The 16,928-nt window shown below is 44.5% G+C and overlaps 2 protein-coding genes across 14 annotated transcripts in view; one reads left to right on the forward strand and one right to left on the reverse strand.

Moving 5' to 3' along the window:
- Positions 1-7,449, reverse strand: part of PIGG (phosphatidylinositol glycan anchor biosynthesis class G) — a 40,844-nt gene extending 33,395 nt beyond the window's left edge. For 5 of the 12 annotated variants that reach the window (XR_001114095.1, XR_004027281.1, XR_004027282.1 and 2 more), the window contains exons 1-3: positions 7,160-7,449; positions 6,037-6,242; positions 755-964 (exon numbers count right to left, since the gene is read on the reverse strand). Coding sequence is in view for 7 of the 12 variants with exons in the window: in XM_003280541.3 (XP_003280589.1) it covers positions 755-964; positions 6,037-6,242; positions 7,160-7,313 (570 nt within the window). In the remaining 5 variants the exon portion in view is untranslated. Of the gene's footprint in view, positions 1-754; positions 965-6,036; positions 6,243-6,590 lie in introns of all 12 variants that reach the window. The other 7 variants (XR_004027284.1, XM_030801060.1, XM_030801057.1 and 4 more) reach the window with 3 other exon arrangements.
- Positions 7,450-7,509: 60 nt separating this feature from the next.
- The window catches only part of ZNF141 (zinc finger protein 141), a 41,134-nt gene continuing 31,715 nt past the window's right edge, over positions 7,510-16,928 (forward strand). Inside the window, exons 1-3 of one of the 2 annotated variants that reach the window (XM_030801118.1) lie at positions 7,510-7,593; positions 9,025-9,709; positions 10,626-10,752. In XM_030801118.1, coding sequence (XP_030656978.1) covers positions 9,395-9,709; positions 10,626-10,752 — 442 coding nt within the window. In that variant the 5' untranslated portion in view covers positions 7,510-7,593; positions 9,025-9,394. The remainder of the gene's footprint in view (positions 7,594-9,024; positions 9,710-10,625; positions 10,753-16,928) is intronic. The other variant, XM_030801119.1, reaches the window with a different exon arrangement.

Consider the following 16,928-nt stretch of genomic DNA (forward strand, 5'->3'; position numbering starts at 1 on the left):
CTCAGCTAGCTCATCTCCCTCCCACTAAAGAAATCTGCTATGAAGAGAAGTGTTTCTCAGCGATGCCATATATAGTCAGGAAAACTCAGTCTCTAGTTACTTTTCACGTAACTGGAAAAGCACCACACTTCAGAACAGGACAGGACTACAGATGCTACACACGACCCAGCCATCGAGGTGAAGCTGGCTAGACCCCAGGCCAGGTAGGTGTGCTGGTGTGCTCCTGCCTCAGCCCCAGGGTTTGCTTTCTAACACACGGGTCTAATTTTTGTTGGAAAAGCTCCAGGAAAACCCCCTCAGGACCAGGCCCCACCCAGTCGGCCACCTGCCCTCAGGGCACGATGAGGCTCAGCTTGCAGCAGAACCAACAGGCTGCGGAGTCCTACAGCTCTGCCATGTGCAGAGGCTACCAGCCTGTTCTGCCCACCTGGGGAGTCCCCACTCACCCATCACATCTCGGCTCAGACGGCCCCTTGCTGTGTCAACCTTCCTGATCCTCTCTGCCCCTCAATGGCACTCAGCTGTTCCAAGCTTTGGGTTCCATAAAACTCTGCTCACACCTGCTTCAGGTTTGTATTTCTGGGTTGTTAACTGATTATGTGAGTGAATAATTTTTATAACTGTCGATAGTACTCCCTATAAATTAATAAAACCAAATACAAAATAGTATCATCTCTCACTAAGTAATGGTGATGCCAGGCTCTATCCAGTATGATATTCTAGTATGATATATTTTCTTATTTTAAAAACCGACCTCTGTGTAATCTGACACGAAAAATGAGGTTGTTCCATCATATTCCACAAAATGCTTTGGGAACAATTTAACCCAGGTTTCATCTCCATAAAAGATTATTCTTTTTCCAGCTGCTTTTGCTTGTCTTATCACACTGTCTTCCAGCAGCGCGGGAGAATTGAGGTTCCTGATGACATCAACAAAGCCAGGAAGGCTCCCCGTCATCAATGCCTGCAGTCAGAAAATGCAAGAATTAGGCCACTGAATCCAAAACCGGAGCATGAAAAGGGCACTGAAGTTTTTTTTTTTTTTTGAGACAGGGTCCCTCCGTGTTGCTCAGGATGGAGTGCAGTCACACAGTCATGGATCACTGCAGCTTTGAACTCCTGGGCTCAAGCGATCCTCCCACCTTGGCCTCCCAAGTAGCTGGAACTACAGGTGTGTGGCACCATACCCGGCTTTTCGGCTTTTTTTTTTTTTTTTGGTAGATACAGGGTCTCGTTATGTTGCCCAGGCTGGTCTGAAGGTTTTTTATGGATAAAACAGGTGAGCATAAAGCTAGGGTATCCCTAGTACTGGTGGCTGGGTCAATGTTCGGACAGTAATTAGGGTAAAGAAGGGAAAGAGGCATATAGATTCTGGTGAAAAACTGTAAACTCAATAGTAACAAAGATAACCATATTAAAGGACATTCATGGCTCCTAATAATCTTTCCAATTGACAAGAGGTTAAAGGAGGCGGCTAGGGATAGAGAGACAACAGCAGCAGCCAGAGAAGCAGCTATGGGTTCGTGACGTAGCTGAAGCAAACGGCAAAGTGAGGTATACGTTAGAAACATTAACCTGTGTATTCAAAGCCTCCGTCAGGTTCCCAATTAAGATTCAAATCTCCACGTGACAAGCAAAGTCCATACGACTCCTAGCAATCCAGCAATTCCTTTGAGTGGAAAACCAGGATGAAAGCAGTCCTAAAGCGTGAACTTTCAGAAATTTGCAAAGTGAACTGGGGGCCAGGGAGGCCAGTGGGATAGTCTCTTCTGCTCCCACACTCAATGTGGCCCCATATTTTCTGGGAGGGATGGGAGGTGACATGCCCTCATACCCTTCTGATAATAGAATTGAGTCAAGAATTTCCCTGAGTTTAGCATAGAACCTAAGAGGCCATAGTAATGGGTAACAGATCTCTGTGATTTAGAGTTATACAGCCACCCCAGCCAGCACTGGCATCCTGGAACCTGTGCAGTGAAAATAAACGGGAATCTGGATAACACCAGCAGGTGAAATAATTTTACTAAGGCATCTTTAACGGCAAATAAATGCAAGTATGAATTATCCAGACCTCTGGAATGCCACAGGGAGGAGCTCAGCAAAATCTCTCTCCCAGGAGCAATAATAAAACTGGATGAAACTGTCAAAAGCAACCATTTTAGTGCTTTGGAAATTCACCAAAATTATAGAACAGATTGAGAAGGGCTTATTTAAGAAAAAAAACGGAATCTCAGTAAGAACAGCAAGTGCCCATGGTGTTTCCACACAGGGCGGCTCCCACCTCCCTCCTTTCCAGCTCCACGCTGCAGCCACCGAGAAGCCCCACGCCCAGGGAGGGTATGAAAACACGTGAGGGTGCTGAAGCACAACCTCTGACCAGTCACTGGCTGACCACTAAGCTATGCGGAGCCAGGGCCAGCACTCAGGAAGACAGGCTTAAAGATAAAAACAAGAACGTAAAAACCAAAAGAACCAAAAGACCTAAGTCAAAACGTCAGTTGCCGCATGCTCCTGGGGAAACAGACTGCAGAAGTCGTTTAGGAAGTCACTGTACAAACAACCAAAATAACCCTGACAGCCACCAACATTCCTACGGTGGGGTCAGAACTGAGCTGAGGTGGGGTTTGCCTGGATGTACACATTTGTTAAATGCTGTACATGCAAAAATGTAATTGTATAAAAATTATATTTCAATAAAGTTATTTTTTAAAATGTGAGCCTCTCTCACCCCAAAATTCTACTCCTTAAAAGGCAGCCAATTACTCTTGGTGAGTACCCTTTTAGACTCTTTCCTGTGTGTGTGTGTATAAAATCACAAATATATGAAGGTACACATTTTTTACCAAAATGGTAGCACACTATACAAATTACTCTCAAACTTCTTCAATTAATAGCATATCATGAACCTCTTTACCTAGGGAAAATACAAGCATTTTATCTTTTTTCCAAACAGCTACAGAGCATTCCAGTGTGTGGCTGTACAATAACGTTTTTAACCAAGACCATTTTACTGGGCATTTATTTTAAACAGCTTCCTATGGAAATGCCACTTGAGCTGAGACCTGAGGTTGAAAAGTTGTGGAGGTGAGGTGGGACTTTCCAGAGTAAAACACCTGCAAACTGCAAAGGCTCCTGGCAGAAAAGACAGCAGCACCAGGAGGAACTGAACTGCATGTGACCTGTGTGGATGAAGGGCGAGGGAACACGGAAGGGCGCCTATATGAGGATGAAGAGGTAAATGGGAGAGAGGCCGCACAGAGCCTTGAGGCACGGGTGACGGCGTACGGTGTTCAAACCCGGCAGAGCGTAAACTACTGAAGGGTTTTAAAGAGTAGTGTAGCAGGGTCTGATTTGTGTCCAGATGGGATTTGGGCCAAGAAAAGGCGCTAGGGCATTTATAACAGTTCAGACTGGAGCCCACAGCAGCCTGGACGACGGTGGTGGCAGTGGAGATACTGGCTCAGTCAACCTGTATTCACATCCACAGTATTTCAAGAGCACCTGTTCACCTTGTTTCTTGTGCGGGGTAGAGATCATCAACCTTTAAATTTTTACAATATGATAAACAAAAACTGGCTTACGGGTTGTTTTGTTTGCCCTGCTCTGATTACTAGTCAAGAATCTCTGCATGTGTTTATTGGCCATTCCACTTTCTTCCTCGGTGGATTCCGTTATATACTCGGCCCAGTTTCCATAGGACTGTCCCTCCTTGATCTGAACCTCTTTAAACATCATGGACTTAACATCTTGTATGTCATGTCCACTGTCAATAATTTTTTCAGTTTATCATGTTAGTTGACTTTGTTTACAACATTTGACAATATAAAAGTTTTCTGTTTTCATCCCTTATTTTGTGGCTTTTACAAGGCACCTCCCTCATCCTCACACTAGCTTGGGTTCCCACCGATATTTTTAAAGAGGGTAGGGACTACTTGGCATCCCCTCATCCCAGAAAGTGTGCAGGCAGCGAGTGGGCTGCACTCACAGTCCTAGGAAATCTAAGGGAAAGCTCAGGTCTGTCAGTCAATGCCAGCTATTATTATGACTAGAAAGTTCTTGAAGAATGAAAAGGCATTCAAAAACGAGTTACACGACTTTAAAACAAAGCTGCTGCAGGGTCTTAGCAAGTGAAAGCACAGCGGACATGTCAGGGTTGGCGTCTGGTTACAAATGTATCAACACCAGGAGATGCTCTGAGCCCTTTCTCAGACTGGAGGCAGGGCAGGGGACACTTTCCTCAACCAACACTGCACAACCTACCAAACTCGAGCTGTACAATCCTAACTCCAGTATGGGCTTTCTGTTCTAGCTCCTCCCTGATGGGGAAATAAGGAGCAAGAATCCTCAAAGGACTGAAAATGAAACAAAACACTAGCTCTGGGGTGAGGCTCCCCAGCAAAGGTGAGATAAAACCAGTAAGCTGGAGACAGAGGCCCCAAGAACCACAGTGCCAGCGTGCTGGTCTGAACAGAACCTGGAGCCTGCACAATCACTTATACATTTTCTCAAATCTGCCTGTTAAATCTTAAAAATAAAAAAAAAGGAGAAAAGGGTTCCTTCCACACTTCTGATGGAGCAGATAAAGAAATCGGTGTTCCGGAAGATCAGGGGGCTGCATGTCTTTCTTCCAGATTCCCACAGCTAGTTTCAGCAGAACGGCAGAAACTCTGAGTGTTGTGATCAAAGGAGCCTGCCCTTCTCCCCTTCGTTCTCTCTCACCTCCCCCTCCATTCCTTCCAGAGCAGTTGTCACTGTCTGAAACGATCTTCATTGATTCACATTTTACCGATTTTCTATCCCTCCAATTACAAAGTAAGCTCCATGAGGACAATGCTGTCTTGTTCTTCACTGCATCCCTCCTGTCTAGAACAGTGTGGCACACAGTAAATGCTCAATAAATATTGCTGAATGAAGGTCACATCACATTTAAATGTGGCAGAGAGAGTAAGAAATTCAAGGAAAACGTCAGTGAGCGATATGGCACTATGCCTCCTTTCATCCAGTGAACATTTGCCGAGCATCCACAAATGGGGCTGCCCTGAAGCCTTAAATCAGTAAGTAGCTCCTTCTCACCAAATAATAAGGTGTCACATGATCAACGACACAGCTAAGGCTCCGTCAGAGACTTGATGCCGTGCTCACATGCGATACACTCATACACACACTTCAACCCCTCTGCTCCTTTCTGTCCCCACCTTTATTCATCCTTCCAGTCTCAGTTTAAATGCAATTTCCTCAGCCAGGCTTTCTCACCCACTAATAATCACATCCTGTTCTTTCTCATCATGCATTAACCACACTTTACAACTACATGTTTTCATATGCTCCTTTATTAGAGTGGCTGTACATCTAAAGACTAAAAGCTACACGAAGGCAGAGATACTATTTTTTCCCCAATTGTGTACCCATTAAAATATCACCACATAGTAGTTGCTCAAAAGTTTTTGAGCCAATCAATAAAGGCTTATTTTTTCTTTACCCATGGTTCTTGGGAAACGCACTATGTACTTCAAAGCTGCTGTCAGTAGGCTGGACACCTGAAGGATATGGTGGAAACAGTGGTAACTGATGAGGCCAGATCATACTGATTTGATCATTATGTATACTGGTGGATAATTTTGGAGAAGTCACGTTTAACTTATCTGAGTTTGCTTTCCTATCTATAAAGTCTAGAGACTGAACTAGATTAACTCTAAAGGCTCCTTCTAAGATTGTAAATGACCCAGTGACGATTAAAGAAGAAAGCAGGTTACCAAGAATGGCATATCTTGGGGTAGGTTAGCCTGGATGATCTTGCTCTAAATCTTTTATACTTCCCATGAAGCATGAGCTTTGGCTACTTGACAAGGGGCACAAATGATGGGTCTCAGTTCCGTCCTGTGTGAGAATCCTTCAGCATTCTATTGCCCCAGCCAACTGACAGCACAAAATTTCCACTTTCTTAAAATTGCAACTCCAAGCGAAAGACTACAGAGGCCCCCTCTAAATCTTCAAAACAGCCAAACCATTATTCATAAAACATTAAGGCAAACTTACCTTGATTCGAGGCATAGTAACTGTAGGTGGCTTTGCTTCAGCCACAAAACTGTGAGATGCTCCTTTTTCCACAAGGTAAGTTGTGTAGGGCATAAATTTCACACCCTTTGACCCAAACACAAAATCATCTCTCAAGGCATCTATTAGAACAATAACAACTTTACTGAAGAGAGATGGTGGCAGCGTGGTCCAGTTAGAACTGGCTCCTAAGTGTTTGAAAGAAGAAAAGGAAATTGAACTTTAAGCTTTTCTTAGCATTCAAGCACCTTCACAACCTAGCTGCTATCTACTTCTCCAGCACATACCCTGCGATATCTACATAACCCAACCCAAAAGGAGGCGCCTTGTACTTGGTAGGTAGTGCTGGGGGGAAAAGACGGGGGTTAACAGGAGTAATCTTAGAGACCCACAGTAGCAAGCAGTGAATTATCCCTAGTATGGTGAGGAGTACTGGGGTAGGGGAATCCCTACGTAAGGGTCGTGGAATGGGACATTTAGCGAGCTTGACCTAAAACGCAGAGCTGCAGCTACGGGATGGCTGGGCGTTTATATACTGCGTTTACATGGTCAGCGGCTGGTGGTGTGTGCACGTGGTGCAGAACCAGGGCGTCTTTACTTGCTGTATATGGCAGGGTAGGTGAAGGCTAGGAAGAGGCCTAACGCAGAGAGGCCTGAGCCCCTAGGCAGGGAAAACATCTTGGAGGAATGTAAGAGACCCAAACGCGAGGGGATCGGCAGGGGTCTTAGCTGTTGTGTGCTAGGGGGCAAAAAGGGTGCTGGAACAGGGAGTGACCCAAAGGCTGCTCAGGAAAGGGGCGGGGGCTCTGGACGAGTAGAACTGGAGAGGCCGGATCTCAGGTATGGACACAGCTTACTTTGTGGTGATCAGGCAGGAAGGTCGAAGTGGGGCCAGTAGAGGCGGTTACCACAAGGTTGTAAGAACACAGAAAAGAGACGATGGAGCGGTTAGAAAAAAAATTTCTGAGGTGGGGACCATAATGGAAGAGACCACCGGGGAGCGCCGAGAAGAGCCGAGAAGAAATCCGAGCAGCGAGGCTCAGAAAAAAGGTCTCCTAGGGGATGTGGAGTCAGGGGAGCGGAGACGCCGGGGAGGGGTCCGTACCAGCCGAGGGTTCGGGCGCTGGGGGCTCCGCTCCGTGTTCCGCTCTGGCAGAGGAACGAACGGGAGCCGGGAAGAATCCCCGAAGGAAGACCGCGATCCCTAGCACCTCGATCGCTACGCAACAGGCAGCGAAAGTCCCGGAGCCCAGCCGCATCGTGGACACGCCAGGCTGGATGCGGAACCGACCCCACCTGGAGTCTCGCCCTGCCGCAGCCGCGCTTCCGGCTCCAGGTAGCCGCCTCTAAGCAAGAACGCCAGGCTTTATCGTCGCAGCGACAGTGGCGTCACGTCCCCCGGCGCGTCGCAGCGGCGCGTCACTTCCGCCAGCGCGCCGCAGCGGGGCGTCACCTCAGAAATACGCACAGCTAGCGGTGCTCCCGGCTCCGTGGGGCCGCTTTCCCGGCGAGTCCGCGACGGTCGCCGCCCACGGCGAGGTACGAGGTTTTAAAAATGTTTTAATTTGGAAGGCCGGGTTCGGTGGCTCACGCCTTTAATCCCAGTACTTCGGGAGGCCGAGGCGGGCGAATCACGAGGTCAGGAGATTGAGACCATCCTGGCCAACATGGTGAAACCCCGTCTCTACTAAAAATACAAAAAATTAGCGGGGCGTTATGGTGGGTGCCTGTTGTCCCAGCTACTCGGGAGGCCGAGGCCGGAGAATCGCTTGAACCCGGGAGGCGGAGGTTGCAGTGAGCCGAGATCGCGCCACTGCACTCCAGCGTGGGTGACAGAGTGAGACTCTGTCTCAAAAAAAAAAAAAAAAAATTCAATCCAATACCTCAGGCAACTGGTAAATATCTTAATGATTAACTTCGTTTTAAAGATTCCACATGAGTGAGATCATGAGGTATTTGTCTTTCTGTGTCTGTCTTATTTTGCTTACATGATATCCTCAGGTTTATCCATGTTGTGGCAAATGATAGGGTTTCATGCTTTTATTAGAGCTGAATAGTACTCCATTGTGTATATATACCACATTTTCTTTGTTCTGAAAGGAAAATCATGGGGCCCCAAAATTACTAAGCTAAGGGAAAAGTCGAGCTCGGAACTGCTCAGGACAAACCTACCTCCCATTCTATTCAAAGTCATTCCTCTGCTCACTGAGATAAATGCATATTCTGATAGCTTCCTTTGGAGAGGCTTATCAGAAACTCAGAAACTGCAACCATTTGTCTCTCACCTACCTGTGACCTGGAAGCCCCCTTCCTGCTCCAAGTTGCCCCCGCCTTTCTGGACAGAACCAATGTCCTTCTTTTTTTTTTTCTTTTCTTTTTCTTTTGGATGAAATCTCACTCTGTCGCCCAGGCTGGAATGCAGTGGCGTGATCTCAGATCACTGCAACCTCTGCCTCCCGGGTTCAAGCAATTCTCCTGCCTCAGCCTCCTGAGTAGCTGGGATTACAGGCGCCCGCCACCATGACTGGCTAATTTTTATATTTTTAGTAGAGACGGGGCTTCACCGTCTTGGCCAGGCTGGTCTTGAACTCCTGACCTCGTGATCCGCCCGCCTCGGCCTCCCAAAGCTTTGGGATTACTAGCGTGAGCAACCGTGGTCAGCCTGCTAACATTTTGTTTTTTAGAGGTTTGCTTTCCTCTTCAAATCTCAGGTGTCCTACTCAAAACACCACAGGCCAGAAAGGTTATGAAATGTAAAATATTAAAATAATTGTCATTATATTGTTTCCATTTGTGAACAAGTGTGTGTCTGTGGGGGTGCGCGCGCGCGCGTGCACAATTTATAAATTGACGTAACCTTACACACCAGAAAGTTAAAATGAACCCTGTGCGGAGCCAGGCCTAGCACAGAGATTAAGCGCTGCTTTAAAGTGCATGGAAGTACTAGTCTGTCACTCTTGCCTCATTCAGTGCACTGTATGGTCACAGTTTCTGTCATTCAAAGCCTGAGGGCGTGAAGCCTGGACCCATATCCAATCAGAGCGCTCGACTGAGAACTGCCCAATCAGGCGCGCAGTCGGAGAGGAGGGGGCGGCATCCGGGATCTTCGGTGGCCTTGGCCTCTCGCTTCAGCCTGAGCTCGGTTAGGGCGTCACCGCCCTGCTTCCACCCCAGGGAGGCCTCGGTTATTTTGCCAGAGCTCAGCCTCCATCGCTCTGTGACCTGCGGGTATTGGATGATTCGTAGCTAAGACTTCGCGACACCCTTGAAGCTGAGAAATGGTGAGTGTGCGGGGCAGGGCGTCCCAAGGCTGGGGAGGCCTCATCAGAACCGGCGGCAAATGGCGGCGGCGGGACGGAGTCTGCGAACGGAGTCCCCGCTGCAGCCGCTCAGCCCTCTGTCTTCAGCCCCCTCCGGTGAGGGACCTGGGCTCCTGTCGGTCCCCTCACGGCTGCTCTGGCCCAGCCTGCAGCCCTCCTTGTGCAGCTCTGCGCCGCAGCCCCGCACCTTCTCCGGGCTGTGGGATGAGGAGGAGCTCATCGGGAAGACGCCGGGCGCGGCGTGCGCAGGCACCGCGTGGGAGGAGCTGTGGTCCAGGGGTCCTGTCCCTACTTTACGGAATGAGATCGAGGCCCCATCAAAACATACAGTTCATGTGAGCAAACCGGGACTCATTAATGGGACAGCGCCGGCTGTGGCTCGTGGCTCGGGGGCTGCCAGAGGGTCTTGAAAAAAAGACTTTTGTGAGGTGTGTGAGGAAGTGAAGCGAATCACCCGCCCGCCCCAACCTTCCCACCAGTCCCCTTGCCCTGTGCGCCTCCTCCGCGTGGCTGTTCCTGAGTGGCATCAGGATGATGATTGGTGGTCTTGTCTTGGGATGAAAAGCATTTGTGTTGGGGTAAGGGACTCTGTGTGCTGTGCCTGCTTTGTCTAGCCGAGTGGTACTATAATGGGTCCAGGTGGAGGAACATCAGCATTAACAGGAGACTTGATAAAAGACGCTAACTCATGGACTCTTCTCAAACCTGCAAAATTTTGCTACAGTGAGGCCTTTAACATCAAATAATTTATATGCGCATTGAAGCTTGACAGGCAGTGCTTAGCTAAGTGACTCAGCCCAGTTTTCCCATAGGATCACACGGACAATTTGAAGTGAAATCATCACCTGTGCCCTCCCCTCACATCCTGTCTATTGTTCTGGGTGGAAACATTTTTGGTTTTTAAATTAAGTTCCTCGCATATTATAGCAAGGCCAAGGTCAAGCATGAGGACTTCCAGATACTTTCATGAGAGGTGAGTTCATCCTGTTTTCCAGGAGGTCACAAGGCGTACTCTGCTTGGTTTTGGTAGGGGCAGGTCAGTGTAGCCCATTATTTTTATTGCAGGAACAGAAACTGTTGGAATGCCTTCCTTTTTCCGCAGAGCTATAGAATACTTTAGAGAACATTACTGTGTTGAAAGTTATTTTATCAGATAATCCCAGTCAGTCACATGTCAGAACTAGTTCTCTTAACTCATTTCACCTGTAGTCAAATTAAGAACTCTGTTGCTTGATACATATGTGTTTTCAGGAACCCTTAACATTCAGGGATGTGGCCATAGAATTCTCTCCAGAAGAGTGGAAATGCCTGGACCCTGCCCAGCAGAATTTGTTTAGAGATGTGATGTTGGAGAACTACAGAAACCTGGTCTCCCTGGGTGAGGATAACTTTAATGCATAATTCCTAATCCCTCTCAGTTTTATTTTCTATTTTTGTAGAATGTCTTTTGAGATATATCTATGTCTATATAAAAATGTGTGTCTCTCACACACACCTGTATAAGTTATATATGTGTATAGTAAATTCTTAACATTGTTGATAGATTCTCAAACTGTAAGTGAAGCAACGTATCATTTAGGAAAATGAATTTTAGGGCTGGGCGCGGTGGCTCACGCCTGTAATCCCAGCACTTTGGGAGGCTAAGGTGGGCAGATCAGGAGGTTAGGAGTTTGAGACCAGCCTGGCCAACATGGCAAAACTCCCTCTCTATTAAAAATACAAAAAACTAGCTGGGTGTGGTGGCAGGCGCCTGTAATCCAGCTACTCGGGAAGCTTAGGCGGAGAATCACTTGAACCTGGGAGGCAGAGGTTGCAGTGTCCTGTCTGGCGACAAGAGCAAAACTCCGTCTCAAAAAAACCAAAAAACAAAAAAAAAGAAAATAATTTTAGCAAAGTTTGTTACAAACAAGAGTTATGTTTGGTATATAGCAACATTGCTTCATTTAAAGTTGCGGTTTTCGAGAACCTGTTTTGAACATTAAGTGAGGACTTACTCTACATCTGTGTTTGTGTGACATGGATTTTTCTGTTAAATAAAAATTGTTTAACTATATTTAATGTGTACAATGTAATGATTTGATATGCATATATTGTAATATATGCATATATTTTATTGCAAAATAAAATGTAATCAAGTTGATCAACATATCTATTACCTCATATAGATAACGATTTTTTTTGGTAATAAGAACACTTAAGGCCTAGTGTCCTAGCAAATTGTAAGCATACATTGCAGTATTATTAATTATAAATGGAATAGTGTTTTGCTAATCTAATGCTAATGTACATTAGGTTTCTCCTTATTCAACTTATAACTAAAAATTTGTACTCTTTGAACATCTCATATTCCCACTCTTAGGCACTAAAAATCGCCATTCTACTTTCTGCTTTTATGAGTTTACATTTTTAGATTTACCTATCTATGTAAGAAGAAGCAGTTTCTTTGTCTGTCTGTGTTTGGCCAATTTCATTTAGCCTCATGCCCTCCAGGTCTATCCATGTTGTAAATGGCTAGATTTTCTTTTCTCTTATGGCTGAATAATATTCTACTGTGTATATATACACTCCATATTTTGGCTATTGTAAATATACTACAATGAACATGGGGCTGAAGATATTTCTTCAAGGTGTTAATTTAATTTCCTTTGGTAGTATGACCAGAAGTGGTATTGCTGGATTATATGATATGTCCGTTTTTATTTTTTACTGGTTTTTATGATGATTTTGTCAATTTACATCTCACCAACAGCATATAACATATACCTTGTATGTATGTCTTTGGGAAAAAAATTCTAACCTTTTGCCCATTTTTGAATGGGTTATCATCAGTATTATTGTTTTGCTTTGAATTATAGAAGTTTCTTAAACATTTTGGATATGGATATTAACTTCTTTTTTTTTTTTTGAGACGGAGTCTTCCTCTGTCACCAGGCTGGAGTGCAGTGGTACGAGCTCAGCTCACTGCTAACTCTGCCTCCTGGGTTCAAGCAATTCTCCTGCCTCAGCCTCCTGAGTAGCTGAGATTCCTGGTGCACACCACCACACCCAGCTAAGTTTTGTATTTTTTAGTAGAGATGGGGTTTCACCATGTTGGCCAGGATGGTCTCGATCTCTTGACCTCGTGATACACTCGCCTTGGCCTCCCAAATTGCTGGAATTACAGGTGTGAGCTGCTGTGCCTGGCCTTTTATTTTATTTTTTGAGACAGAGTTTTGCTCTTGTTGCCCGGGCTGGAGTGCAGTAGCACGATCTTGGCTCACTGCAATCTCTGCCTCCCAGGTTCAAGTGATTCCTCTGCCTCAGCCTCCCAAGTAGCTGGGAATTACAGGCATGCATCACCACACTTGGCTAATTTTGTATTTTTAGTAGAGATGGGGTTTCTCTACGTTGGTCAGGCTGGTCTCGATCTCCTGACCTCAAGTCATCCTCCCACCTTGTTCTCCCAAAATTAACTGTTATCAGATATATTGCTTGCAAATATTTCTATCCTGTAGAGTTTTTAGACATTTTGTTTTCTTTTCCTTTGCTGTGAAGAAGCAGTTTACTTTGATACAATCCCACTTGTTTGTATTTTTTGTTGTTGCTTTGCTTTTGATGGCATATCAAAAAATTATTGCCAAGACCAGTATCAAGGTTTTTCCATATGTTTTCTTCAGGAGTTCTAAGGTTTTTTGTCTCACAGGTAAGTGTTTCATTTTGAGTTAATTTTGGGGTATGGTATAAGAAAATGATCTACTTTTGCCAGGTGCAGTGGCTCACGCCTGTAATCCCAGCACTTTGGGAGGCCGAGGCGGGTGGATCACGAGGTCGGGAGATTGAGACCATCCTGGCTAACATGGTGAAACCCTGTCTCTACTAAAAATACAAAAAATCAGCTGGGCACGGTGGCGGACGCCTGTAGTCCCAGCTACTCAGGAGGCTGAGACAGGAGAATGGCGTGAACCCAGGAGGCAGGAGCTTGCAGTGAGCCGAGATGGTGCCACTGCACTCCAGCCTGGGCAACAGAGCGAGACTCCGTCTCAAAAAATAAAAAAAAAAGATCTACTTTTATTCTTTTGCTTGTGGCTCTCCAGTTTTTCTAGCACCATGTATTGACAAGACTATTATTTCTGAATTGTATATTCATGATCCCCTTGCCAAAATTCGTTGACCTTGTATGCATGAATTTGTTTCTGGGCTCTCTATTCTGTTCATTGGTTTTTGTATGTGTATTTATGCACATGCCATACTCTTGCTTACTACAACCTTTACATAAAGTTTAAAACTAAGAAGTATGATGATGCCCCTAGCTTTGTTCTTTCTCATGATGGCTCAGGTTATTTAAAGTTGTTTAAGGTTACACTTATATTTTACAATTGTGTTTTCTTTTTTTTTTTTTTTTTTTTATTATACTTTAGGGTTTTAGGGTACATGTGCACAATGTGCAGGTTTGTTACATATGTATCCATGTGCCATGTTGATTTCCTGCACCCATTAACTCGTCATTTAGCATTAGGTGTATCTCCTAATGCTGTCCCTCCCCCCTCCCCCCACCCCACAACAGTCCCCGGAGTGTGATGTTCCCCTTCCTGTGTCCATGAGTTCTCATTGTTCAATTCCCACCTATGAGTGAGAACATGCGGTGTTTGGTTTTTTGTCCTTGCGATAGTTTACTGAGAATGATGTTTTCCAGTTTCATCCATGTCCCTACAAAGGACACGAACTCATCATTTTTTATGGCTGCATAGTATTCCATGGTGTATATGTGCCACATTTTCTTAATCCAGTCTATCGTTGTTGGACATTTGGGTTGGTTCCAGCTCTTTGCTATTGTGAATAGTGCCGCAATAAACATACGTGTGCATGTGTCTTTATAGCAGCATGATTTATAGTCCTTTGGGTATATACCCAGTAATGGGATGGCTGGGTCAAATGGTATTTCTAGTTCGAGATCCCTGAGGAATCGCCACACTGACTTCCACAATGGTTGAACTAGTTTACAGTCCCACCAACAGTGTAAAAGTGTTCCTATTTCTCCACATCCTCTCCAGCACCTGTTGTTTCCTGATTTTTTAATGATGGCCATTCTAACTGGTGTGAGATGGTATCTCACTGTGGTTTTGATTTGCATTTCTCTGATGGCCAGTGATGATGAGCATTTCTTCATGTGTTTTCTGGCTGCATAAATGTCTTCTTTTGAGAAGTGTCTGTTCATGTCCTTTGCCCACTTTTTGATGGGGTTGTTTGTTTTTTTCTTGTAAATTTGTTTGAGTTCATTATAGATTCTGGATATTAGCCCTTTGTCAGATGAGTAGGTTGCAAAAATTTTCTCCCATTCTGTAGGTTGCCTGTTCATTCTGATGATAGTTTCTTTTGCTGTGCAGAAGCTCTTTAGTTTAATGAGATCCCATTTGTCGATTTTGGCTTTTGTTGCCGTTGCTTTTGGTGTTTTAGACATGAAGTCCTTGCCCACGCCTATGTCCTGAATGGTATTGCCTAGGTTTTCTTGTAGGATTTTAATGGTTTTAGGTCTAACATATAAGTCTTTAATCCATCTTGAATTAATTTTTGTATAAGGTGTAAGGAAGGGATCCAGTTTCAGCTTTCTACATATGGCTAGCCAGTTTTCCCAGCACCATTTATTAAATAGGGAATCCTTTCCCCATTTCTTGTTTTTGTCAGGTTTGTCAAAGATCAGATAGTTGTAGCTATACGGCATCATTTCTGAGGGCTCTGTTCTGTTCCATTGATCTATGTCTCTGTTGTGGTACCAGTACCATGCTGTTTTGGTTACTGTAGCCTTGTAGTATAGTTTAAAGTCAGGTAGCGTGATGCCTCCAGCTTTGTTCTTTTGGCTTAGGATTGACTTGGCGATGCGGGCTCTTTTTTGGTTCCATATGAACTTTAAAGTAGTTTTTTCCAATTCTGTGAAGAAAGTCATTGGTAGCTTGATGGGGATGGCATTGAATCTATAAATTACCTTGGGCAGTATGGCCATTTTCACGATATTGATTCTTCCAAGCCATGAGCATGGAATGTTCTTCCATTTGTTTGTATCTTCTTTTATTTCATTGAGCAGTGGTTTGTAGTTCTCCTTGAAGAGGTCCTTCACATCCCTTGTAAGTTGGATTCCTAGGTATTTTATTCTCTTTGAAGCAATTGTGAATGGGAGTTCACTCATGATTTGGCTCTCTGTTTGTCTGTGATTGGTGTACAAGAATGCTTGTGATTTTTGTACATTAATTTTGTATCCTGAGACTTCGCTGAAGTTGCTAATCAGCTTAAGGAGATTTTGGGCTGAGACAATGGGGTTTTCTAGATATACAATCATGTCATCTGCAAACAGGGACAATTTGACTTCCTCTTTTCCTAATTGAATACCTTTTATTTCCTTCTCCTGCCTGATTGCTCTGGCCAGAACTTCCAGCACTATGTTGAACAGGAGCGGTGAGAGAGGGCATCCCTGTCTTGTGCCAGTTTTCAGAGGGAATGCTTCCAGTTTTTGCCCATTCAGTATGATATTGGCTGTGGGTTTGTCGTAGATAGCTCTTATTATTTTGAGATACGTCCCATCAATACCTAATTTATTGAGAGTTTTTAGCATGAAGGGTTGTTGAATTTTGTCAAAGGCCTTTTCTGCATCTATTGAGATAATCATGTGGTTTTTGTCTTTGGTTCTGTTTATATGTTGGATTACATTTATTGATTTGCGTATGTTGAACCAGCCTTGCATCCCAGGGATGAAGCCCACTTGATCATGGTGGATAAGCTTTTTGATGTGCTGCTGGATTCGGTTTGCCAGTATTTTATTGAGGATTTTTGCATCAATGTTCATCAAGGATATTGGTCTGAAATTCTCTTTTTTGGTTATGTCTCTGCCAGGTTTTGGTATCAGGACGATGCTGGCTTCATAAAATGTGTTAGGGAGGATTCCCTCTTTTTCTATCGATTGGAATAGTTTCAGAAGGAATGGTACCAGTTCCTCCTTGTACCTCTGGTAGAATTCGGCTGTGAATCCATCAGGTCCTGGACTCTTTTTGGTTGGTAAGCTATTGATTATTGCCACAATTTCAGAACCTGTTATTGGTCTATTCAGAGATTCGACTTCTTCCTGGTTTAGTCTTGGGAGGGTGTATTTGTCGAGGAATTTATCCATTTCTTCTAGATTTTCTAGTTTATTTGCATAGAGGTGTTTGTAGTATTCTCTGATGGTAGATTGTATTTCTGTGGGATCGGTGGTGATATCCCCTTTTTCGTTTTTTATTGCATCTATTTGATTCTTCTCTCTTTTCTTCTTTATTAGTCTTGCTAGCGGTCCATCAATTTTGTTGATCTTTTCAAAAAACCAGCTCCTGGATTCATTAATTTTTTGAAGGGTTTTTTGTGTCTCTATTTCCTTCAGTTCTGCTCTGATTTTAGTTATTTCTAGCCTTCTGCTAGCTTTTGAATGTGTTTGCTCTTGCTTTTCTAGTTCTTTTAATTGTGATGTTAGGGAGTCAATTTTGGATCTTTCCTGCTTTCTCTTGTGGGCATTTAGTGCTATAAATTTCCCTCTACACACTGCTTTGAATGTGT

This window comes from Nomascus leucogenys, chromosome 20, assembly GCF_006542625.1.
Source record: "Nomascus leucogenys isolate Asia chromosome 20, Asia_NLE_v1, whole genome shotgun sequence".
Lineage (NCBI taxonomy): Eukaryota > Metazoa > Chordata > Mammalia > Primates > Hylobatidae > Nomascus > Nomascus leucogenys.